Below are 10,721 nucleotides of genomic sequence, written 5' to 3' on the forward strand. Positions count from 1 at the left end.
AGATGAATGAAACTTTGTCGACAGCGAGACAAATCCTTCCAAATGAGCGGCTCTGGTGGGTTTTGGTTCTGCCCCCATGGCCCTCACCCCTGCTCCCGACCGTGGCGCTGGGGGCCGAGGCACTATCCCACTCCAATCAATTCCCCCGTATCTCGCAGGCATCACGCCCCGCCCCGCCTGCCCCCTGCCCCGCTGCGCTGTTTGCTGAGGTCACCTACTGGGAGGCCTTCACCACCGCATCACACCGCGCCACGGGGCCACGGCCACGGCCCTGCTGCGGCCTGTGGTGGGCATCCGTCCACCGCCTACGTGAGCGGAAGCAAATATAGGCTGTCGATCGCACACGGTCCCGCCGCCGTCCCCCAGGCCCCTCTCTGTGCACTCTGCCTCCGCCCCCCGAGCGCCTGCAGTGGGCGGGGTAGGCAACCCAGCGCGCTCCCACGTGCCGCGGCACAGCCGCTCTCGCTCCCCTCCTCGGCTCGGGAGGCAGCGACAGCGACGGGTGACAGAGGGAAATGATAAAACGACGTCATGTATTCATACAGCAACCTGATCCCGAGGCTGGCAGGCGAGCTCCCCTCAGGGGGGCAACAGGCGCGCAGCGCTGCTGCCTCTCAGTCGCTCTTAAGGGTGGAGCGAGGCCGAGCAGTCGCACCGAGATCTGCCACACGGTAGCCTCCCCGAGGCTGATAACGAAGTGTCTGCTGTGCTTGTGGGGCTCTCTAGAGTAGTCCAGGCTCTCTGCACCACTCGGGCGTCGAGGCAAAATCTGTTTGTGATTCAATGTTTACTCCGTTTTTCCCAAGCACATGGAGACAGTATTTTCTTAGATCCAAGGCTGGTAACAAAACCTAAAACGTATATAAAGACGTACAGGTCCGCTTAGGCCTGGGTTCCTGGAGCTCACGGCCCGACCAAACGCCGTCGGTCAAACAGGGTTGCCCCCTAAGTGAAAAGAGTAGTGCTGGCACCTCCGTTTGGCTGTGCGAAGGGCCTGCTTATTTTGTTATAAAACGTGTTTTGTTTTGTTATGACGACTTCAGAGTCGTGTTCTTTATGGTATGATGTGGTCGTGTAGAGTAGGAAGTATATAGGGCATGAGAAATTTATTAACGCCGACTCCATTGGAAAAAAGATGTATGTTTTTATTAACAAATAAGTCGAGTAAAAACAGGAAACACGATGGTAGACATTTACAGTAAGAAAAAAGATATCGGAGCAGTCAGACACCGACACGGAAAGGGTTGAGCCTCGAAACAAAGCCATCACACAACTACGTTTCAATCAAACTTATAAACAGCTAACATTAAGTAGCAGCAACATTTTCCCGACATCGTTTTTCGTATACAAGATACCAAAACGGAAGTACAAGAGCGCTAGCCTGCCAGCGCGCAGGAAATATGTAAAGTTATTTTAACGAAAAGGCTCATCCCACAGAAAAGCTTAAAAGGAGAGGGAGCGAGAAATAGGGAGAGGTCGGGCAACAATAATATTAAACTTCTTCTTTAGAAAAGTGAAACAGCTAACAAACACGATTAAACAACAGTACAAAAATTTCGACGACTGAGCAATAAATTTCCCTCTCCGGAATCCCCATCCTACCCACGTGCTTATATGGTGGTTGTTTCGAGATGCTGCTATCACAGTCGGAGGCCGTGCCGGCGGCGGGTTGAGTGCTCCACACCCAGAGCTGGGCGGTCCTGGCGTCCAGGGCGGTGCTTGGTCCTCGGCAAACGGTGGAACAACCTCGACCTGCTGGCGGAGAGCAAACCAGGGAGTCGTGTCAGCCAGGGGAGTATACGGGTCGCGCCGAAGGCACGCATGCGAAGAGTTTGTTCCTTGTACTCACATGTTCGTTTAGGTTCCAGGGCGTTCCCGTTGTGCAGACCATCCCTTAGACAGGAGTGGCGGAAAGGTGTCCAGGCCAGAGTCCAGAGCGGCGTCCAGACCCGCGGGTAGCCGCAGTCACAATATGTGGCCGTGAGACAAGCCTGGAGGAACAGAGCACACGGGTCAGCGGGTTGCAGGAGCGACGGCTCAGGGGTGGAAGGGGTCGCGGGGCAGGCCCATCGTATGAAAGGGTATAGGGCAAGGGACATTCTGAAAGCGCCAAAACCCCGTCAAAACTTACCTGCGCCACAATCAAGTCAAAATATTTATTAACTTGGAAGTGTTCTTTTCTTTAAACTTAACGGCTAATTTTACAAAACAAAACTGAACATTTTTAAGGGACATGGGGATCAGGGCATGTTCTCTTTCAAAATAAGAAAAAAAGACCAAAGAATAGCTACAAAAAAGTACAGCCCAATCATGAACTACTTTTCTATATAAATAACGACCTAAATAGTATTCTACTTGTTAAAACATTGGAGACACGTGCAACATTCCGCTATACCATAGCAAAGCAATTGTATCAAACTATAACCCATTCGATGAAAGGGGATTGAAGTGGATACCATGCAAATTCCACACACACTTCACGTTTATCATTTTTGAAATTTAATTATTTGTTGTAATCTTACAATTTATGCTTATGGCTCCTATTTGTGTTTATTTATTCAGCCCAAGTAATGACCGTATTGTTGTTTGGGTTAATGTAATTTGATTTTTTTGTGGCAGCGAAAGAGCAAAGAAGAATGAGTTTTAGCCTACCATCTAGTTTCCAGTGCAATACACATTATTTATGAGGTTTATTTGACACTAAAATGTCTACGAAGTATGAAGGATATATGATGCTAACTATAAATTCTATACACTAAAACTAGGAGAAATATAGAGAACGTCTCCTACTAAGCAAATGCTTTTAAGAGAACATTTACTCATGTTAGTTGCTTCAAAAACATTGATTTCACAAAGTGATATTTATAATTATAATTAACAGCGTACACTATTTTAGCAGTTTCACATATAGTTTAATGCAAAATTTAAGGCGGAATTTATAATTAGCATGTATGGACTGCACAAAACACCAATGAAACGGAAAGTAGAATTACCTTCACACAAATTCCAATCCGAAGTTTCCGATATTGCTGGAAATGTGTTAATTGTGGATATAAAATCAAACAGTTTTACCGTTCTATCATTCTTTATTAGATAGAATTTAAACAATATTCGTACATTTTTGACACAGCAATGTTTGTTTAATCCAGTGCTGAACACATTTAAATGTGGAGGTATGGAAACCTGCGAGTCATCACAATAGAAACAGGGGCCGACTACGTGGAGGAAAAAAATCTTGTGAATTTTTTGTTTTGCAAGATTAAGTTCTTTGTGCATCATCACAAATTAAACACTTTTTACACTTATTGATCCCGGCAGACATGTTGAAATGTTTATTTAATTGTTCAACACTGAATGTACTTTTAGAGTTTTACTTTTATTATACAGTTTTAAGACTTACGATATATCACCGTTTTAACAATGCATTTATAAGTAGGACAAGATAGGGTGTGTTTTTTCATTTTTATCATTTAGGGGTGTTTTTAAAACAGAAACAGGATATAAGTAACAAACTCTAGACGAAGTATTTTAAATTATTTAACCTTTTGTACAAGAGAATATATGCATATACAAGGAGCTGACATTAGCTCTAATTTAATCATACTTCCATTCCCATAATTACATTCAACAAAAATATCACTGAACTATATCATGAGGGATGACAAGACAGCTTGCAGTCAAAATATCTTGCAATTTACTGTACAGTTGAGCTAACTGAAGCCGACAGGAACACAAGGCTACATAAGTGCAAGCTGAATCAGTTCCGATAATATCAAATTTGACTTCATTTATCTAAGTCAAACTTCTTAGTATGACTGACTTAGTAGGGCAATGCATGCTGACGACGTAGTCATATGTGGAATGTGAACGGGCAATTATTTTGCTCTTGCTCTTGCTCTTAGCGTATAAAATGTGGAAGAACAAGCACACAGTGATAATTTTAACGCAGTTTTAAACTAAGCGCTCCAATAAATCAAGAGTGCGTATTGGTCCAGCACATTGTAGCTTTGCTTTCAAAAGTTCCCGAACTTGCAAGGCCGTAATTTAATTTTTAAATGTACTAAGACTGGATATGAGGGGTGTGACGGAATTCATTAACTCGTAACACATTTGTGACAGCCACTTGCCGGACGTGCCACGGGACACGTGCTACATTGTCCAATTGCGCCCATAACACAAGAAGATACAACCAACATAACAATCAAATATCCGCTAGCTCAAGTAACCATGACTAGCATATGACCTTATTAGCATTAAGATTATAGACACTCTCAACCATAAACTTTGAAATTGTCAATACGAAAATAGTCACAAACTTAAAAACGAATCAATTGGAAACAATGAAAAACAAAAGTGACAATTTTATACTCTTTCATATTTTTCTTAATTCCCCCTTAACTTTGTCTAATTTGAGAGAGTCCAAGAGTAGAGTCTCAGCATGGAATCGCATCAGCACATCACAGACAAACTCACTCACTACTTGGGCGGCCTGCTGTATGGTGTTGATCGGGGCGCGAAGCGCGTCACGGACCCAGCGGCCGCCTTGTACCCCTTCCAACGGTTAGTGGTATCTTCTGCGAGCAAAAGGAACAAAAACAAAACGACCAGTCCGGTACACCATACAGTAAGCGGACCTGTCTGCTGCATGCAACGACCCCACCTCGCCGGGGAGGGACTGAGGACTGTGAGGAAGGATGGAGGGCTGAAAGGGACATTCCTTGTTAGTGACCACCCTCCAAGCTCTCGAAAGGGCCGGCTCAGCAAAATAGACCCCAACAAAGCGAACAGAAAACAGAGTGAAAGAAGAAAAGGGGATCGCTGTTTCATCGTTACTGCCAGATACTGCCAGCCCAGCTTATCCCCTGACTGGAGATTTCACTTTTTACTTTTTTTATCGCGCCCATCAGAACGACATAGTTTTAATCTCATACAAGATTCCGATGAGGTGGCACGTCGGAGGATTTGTGCAGGGCCATTTCGATACTTGGGCAGCCCCTTGAGAACTTGGACGCATGGCCTCATCAATAGGGAAAGTGCCCTGCTGGTTCAGTTCCCATCGGAGAGAGGGAGGAGAAAGGGAGGAGAGAGGGAGAGGGAGGGAACGGGCCAGCGGAGATAGGACAGGTGTTGGACGGGGAACAGCAGAGTGCTCTCAGTTTCTTGGAGAAAACCTTGCCGAGTGACTAAGATTCCGTGACGCGAAAAAATGACACGAAAGCACATAAACCATAGCGTCTAAAGTAAAGAATGCCAAATCTACAGAAGCACAAACTAGGGACAATTCTTAGCGGCAGCTCCTTTTAGTTTTACTGGGCAACGTACACACAGCGCCATGATATCGCATTTCCGGAGCATTTTGACGGCAAAACAACTAGGCCAATTACGGAACAAGGAGAGATAATAAATAGTAGTTTCCGGCACAATATTGAGTGCAGGCAAGATCTGTCGCCAAGAAACGTGGAAAAGGGGGAAACGAGGAACTGGGCGTGTTTTACGGGAGAGAAATGGAGAGGAGCGAGAGAGATGCAAAATAAAATTATCAATAGAAAAAGGAGCGCAACTTACCTGTGAAACCTGCGCTGGCACTGTAGAAGTTGGCTGCATCGTCGTAGTCGTCGTAGCCGCCGTACCTGTCAGCAAGACACGCAGACCATAGGGTGTCACATTGAGCGTGGTGGAAGATGGTATCAAAGACAGGAAAACGATTCAAAACCGTTTTTCTGATTTACTGTTAATGCCGTGAAATTTATATGGTGTACAGAATGTACAGAATAAAGTTAGAACAGAAATGTGTTTTTGAATTAAGGAATTGCAATGTCGTGTGAGGATGAGCCACTCACCCAGCGCCGTCGTAGAAGCCGGCTGAAGGGTCGTCGTCGTAAGGTGAGCTGTAGGACTCCTCCATGGCCACGCGCGCGCGGTCCAGGATGCTCAGCACCTTGGTCTTGCCGGGCAGCGGCCGGGGCAGCAGCGCCTGCGGCGGGGGCGGCCGGAGGGGCGCGGGCTGCGGGGCCCGGGGGTGGGGCGGGGAGAGGAGGGCGCCGCCGCGGGACACGGCCCCGCCGCGCATCGGGGGCGGGGGGAACCGCGCCGGGGGCACGCCCCTCATCATGCCACCGCGGCCCCGGGGGCCCCCGCGGGCGCCAGGCCCCCCCCGCACGCCGTTACCCTCCGGCGAGTACATCTCCATCTCCCGGAACTGCTCCTGCGAACAAGCGGGGCGCGCCAGCGCCGGCCAACATCAGTCCTGCAAAAAGACCGGTGCTTCTTCTCTCTCTACGAGTGCCACACACACACACACACACACACACACACACATACACACACGGCCCCTGCGGTGTACCACACGTCGATAAATGGGGGAGCAAATGGAAAGCACTCCCCCGCCCCCAGCTGACCCTTTAAGTCCCGAGGCTGACTGCCGTCCAGCAGCAGCTGGCAGGCGTCTCAACAAGGCAAGCGGTGGTGTGGTATTTCGGTTCATATCGCTCGGCCGCCGTCGTGGACGTGGTCCACACAAGCGCGGGGGACGGTCAGACCAGGCCAACAGACGGGTGGGCAACGGTATGCGCTGCGTAGCGAAGCTGTGGCGCGGAAGTGTTTAGAGGGAGATACATTTTGCAGCAGAGTGGAATGCCGTCATCATTTAAGCCTCGCTCCGGCTCCGCCACGCCACGCCCTGCCCCAGCGCGCCATTCCTTTCCACACCCGGCAGTAGAGACATTAGAGGGCAAGGGGCTCTGATTACCCAGAGGCGGGGGTGGCTGGGGAGGGAAGGGGGGCTGCTGCAATGATGAGGGGGAAGGAGGCTATAGCAGCCAGCGAGCTGACCACTCCGATTGCTTTTTCGATCTCCAATCACATCAAACTATTTTCATTAAACTACTAACCCATTAACAACCCCCCCCCCTCCCCGTTTCTCTCTTTCTCCTCCGATCTGCTAGAAAGGCGAGGAGGAGGGGAAGTGTGTGGTTGTGGTGGCCAATATGGCAGTTCGATCCAAAATAGCAATCCGGCCGCCAATGGACCGCAGCAGCAGCAGCGTTGAGCACAAAGGCATGCGGCCCGAGCTCCCACCCCCGCCTGTCGCCAGCCCGGGCACACGAGCCTCCCCTGGCGCCGTCCGTCCCTCCAAAGAAAAGAAGAGAAAAGAAAACAAAAAAAAAATGCGGGCTTACCTGGCGGATTTCGTCGTTGCTGTCAGGTACCATGTACTTCCGGATCTCGGCCAGCGCGAAGGCTATCCTGGCGTGCGCCTCGGCCGGAGGCGCCATGGCAGAGATCTCGACGTGGAGGTCGTCGCTGAGATGCGAGTACTTGGGGTCCAGTGAATTCCGGCATTCCTCCTCCTGAAACAAGAAAAGAACGCAACGGCGACGTCAGAAATTTGGCGCGGGCGAGGTGGACGAGGACGGACGGGCGGGCGGCTTTGGAAAGTGTTTCTTTATTCGGCTGCTGTTGCGCTGGCCGCCCTTATCTCTGGGCCACACAAGTTGGTCGTCCAGCACGACGAGGGGAGAGAGGGCGGGATAGGAAGAGAGTTAGACAGAGCGAGAGCAGAGGCAGGTACAAAAGCGACACCGCCCCTCCCGCCTCGCAGAGTCCTTTGCACTTCAACGGGAAAGGCAAGCACTACAACGCTAATTCAAACTCGTTTCTCAAAACACTCCCCGTGTGCCCGCCAGAGTAGAGGCGAGGGCAGCAGCGGCTACAGAGAGGAGGGCAAACGGGGGGAAGGGGACCTGTGGTTTGACAGAAGGGCTAAGGAAAGAGGGTGGAAGTAACCCACATTCACCAGAATTGCGCTCGCTGGCTGGACTTTGCGAACGACGCGAACGCATTTCTGAAGAGACGCGGGGATTCCCAACGCAAAGATTCGGCCCCTGGCAACACGGGATTCAACGAATCCATTTCTGTTTGATCTCTCACTCCCAGCCAACTCGCGCGCCGAACCCTCTCTAGCCCCTATCCGACCTCTTCCTTCTTCTACCTATCGACTCTCAAACTTTCCCCCTTTCTGCCAACAACCAATGTGCAGGCGCGAGTAACAGCCAGAGGATGCTAGCGCCATCAAATCAGCCCCTAAAGCCAAAGCCCGCCTCCCCGTCAACCCCTCTGCGCTCTCCCCACGCTCCCCCAATCTCTGAAAAAGGAAGGAAAGCCAGCCTGACCTGTCACAACGCTCTCACGGGGATTGACTGACGCGCACAGAGGGAATGCAGCAACAAAGGTTGGGCGGAATAAGGGGAGAGGGGGAGAGCGCGGGAGAGGTCTCTATGGGGAGAGTCGGCGCGCGCGACAACGAGGTGGAGGCGGGTGGAGGATCGCAGGGCTGGGCGCGCCCACGACGTTCATTCACTTATGTTATCGGTGCAGTTGCCGACAGAGCTCTTTCCTGAACAGTACAGCACGGTACGTACGCAGTGTGTGTGAATCAATCACTATTCTTTCAGTGACTGTCTCAAGTCTCAAATGGCTCAAATGATGCTATGGGGCAATTCCACGCAGAAGTGCACTGTAAAATGCTTACGAACTAAATGCTTTGCAACGTTAGGAACAATTTTTCTTCTTTGTATTGTAAAAAAAATGTTTGCATTGCGAAGCAATTGTTCGAAAGGCTGGGAAGGTTCTTACGAACAATCGGTTTGCATTACGAACTATTTAATCGCAAGCTTACAAAAAATTAATTCGTAATACAACGCTTCAAAATCCTTTAGGTTTGCATTACGATACTGTTGTTCGTAAGTGAGTGTTTACAGTGAGTGTGTTTCCGGTACTTAACGATTTGTGAGCGACAGGGAGGTCCTACGGTTTTGTACAACACATGACTAGACGCGTCCTGGGACAGCGAGTTTGGACATGTATGGCAAACAAAACAGCGAAGCCACTCAGCCGCTCACAAATCGTGTGTCGGACGGACATTTCTGACCAATTTTTGCTGAAATTGCCCTCAGAAAGAGTGTCAAGCAATGACACGCAAAAAAATAAAAAAAAGACTTTGTTGTGGGGATCAAAACTTTGTTTGATGGGATAAATTTTGAGGTCAGGAATGGAGAATCTGATAACCGCAATGAGGAGGTGGTTGTAACGACCGGACACTTGTATAGAACAAACTCGAGCTTGGTTCTACTCGTACAAGTGCCCGGTCGTGACAACCAGCTCCTGGTGTAGGTATCGAATTCTCGATTCCTGGTATCGCTATCAAATTTAGCCTTACAGAGTTTATCCCCACAACCAAATTTGCTCTTAAAACAAGCTGATAATTTCTTTCGAATAAGAGAAAAATCTTATTCCAAAGACAATATTGCCTTGTTTAAATGCCAAATTTCATTCTTGTGTCAGCTTGCACTTGAATCAAGAAACTATTTTTCTGGGTGTACGGAGCGACGCAAGGCATGCGCAACGCACACGACGCGAAGGAAACCTCGGTAGTTCCTTTACGCCCACCAAAGAGAGAACAGAACAAACACGCGCGCACAGGGAGCGCCCCAATCGATTGCGCGGCCAGAGCGCCGCCTTCCTGCTCACGACGCATTATGCTTTTAGTGAGGTCAAAAAGGATACACGCGCGCGCCCAGGCCGAGACCAAAGGCCTGACTCGCTATGTCCACTTTCACAAAAAGAGAACGAGGAAAAAAGGTGGAGAGGGATTGAAAAAGGGATATACGGACCGTCCTGACTACCAGAGCAGAGGAGCTAAGGGCTGCTGTGCATCGGGTTTCTGTCCTAACAGCAGGCGGCAGTGGCACACGGCCGACTTGTCAAAGGGAGAAGCCCCCCGTGGCCTAGCCTGGCCCGGCCCCGTCCCCAGTGGAGCGAGTCGCACGCCCATTATAGGCACACCGAAAGAAAACAATTTGGGGCGGAGAGCGTTTGTCCACGGCCCATTGGAGTCCACCTAGGCGGAGTATGGGCGAGTGTCCTCCCTCTCCACCACCCGGGCCCCGTCCCTGCGTCTTTTTTTTTTTTTTTTTTTACCCTTCTGTGTCGCACGAGGCTAAACCCTCGTATCGCTATGACCATGCACGGAAAAATTATACTCGAAAAGGAAATTGTACGTAAAAATAGATTGCTTTCTTAATTCAAACAAAACTGATTTTTTTCTAGTGCACATCTTTCCTAAATTTTTCCTCTGCTTCCTTTAGACCGAATTTTCTTGCCCCCATCCCCATGCTTGCAGCCCCTCTGCAGGTCACATACAAACTTCATGCGGTGCAGGAAGGGGGAGGTGAGAGTGTGGCACCCTTCACTGCCCTTCGCTATCGCGAAAAAACACTTTATATATTTGTGAACGTGCCGTGTAAGAAAACAAAAGAGGCCCGGTCCCGTTCAGAGAAGGCGGGTGGAGGAGGGGGGTAAAGGTAGAGAGAGGGAGAGAGAGGGGTAAGGGGAAGGAGTGCTCAGCACGGAGAGAGGCCAACCGTGGTGGCTGGGGAGCCCGGGCGGCCAGCGTGCCGGGCGTGCCACTTTAGGCCGCTCCTCCCTCCGTGGCCGCCGCTGCATGGCCCCGGCATGGCCGAGCGCTCCAGCAGCCCATACCAGCCCCATCTATCTCCAGGGGCGCGGGCGGCGGGGAGGGTCGCTCTGGCCATCGACACACCGCAGCCAATCGGGCACCAGCATGCAAAGCACCGCAGCCGCGCGGCACAGCCAGGCGCGGTGGCGGCCGCATGTCAAAGTGAGTGGAATGTAAAACCGGCCGCTCCCCCCTCGCCCCGCCA

At 50.1% G+C, this 10,721-nt stretch overlaps 1 protein-coding gene across 8 annotated transcripts in view; it reads right to left on the reverse strand.

The window, feature by feature from the left end:
* Positions 1–1,120: 1,120 nt before the first annotated feature.
* LOC113207594 (KH domain-containing, RNA-binding, signal transduction-associated protein 2) overlaps positions 1,121–10,721 on the reverse strand; it is an 81,428-nt gene continuing 71,827 nt past the window's right edge. The window contains exons 4-8 of one of the 8 annotated variants that reach the window (XR_008012057.1): positions 7,179–7,349; positions 5,841–6,205; positions 5,566–5,630; positions 1,850–1,991; positions 1,121–1,752 (exon numbers count right to left, since the gene is read on the reverse strand). Coding sequence is in view for 6 of the 8 variants with exons in the window: in XM_052274524.1 (XP_052130484.1) it covers position 1,991; positions 4,478–4,574; positions 5,566–5,630; positions 5,841–6,205; positions 7,179–7,349 (699 nt within the window). In the remaining 2 variants the exon portion in view is untranslated. Of the gene's footprint in view, positions 1,756–1,849; positions 1,992–3,066; positions 4,575–5,565; positions 5,631–5,840; positions 6,206–7,178; positions 7,350–10,721 lie in introns of those variants that run through there. The other 7 variants (XR_008012056.1, XM_052274538.1, XM_052274535.1 and 4 more) reach the window with 7 other exon arrangements.

The sequence above is a fragment of the Frankliniella occidentalis genome, unplaced genomic scaffold (assembly GCF_000697945.3).
Source record: "Frankliniella occidentalis isolate FOCC.00 unplaced genomic scaffold, Focc_3.1 Scaffold8, whole genome shotgun sequence".
Lineage (NCBI taxonomy): Eukaryota > Metazoa > Arthropoda > Insecta > Thysanoptera > Thripidae > Frankliniella > Frankliniella occidentalis.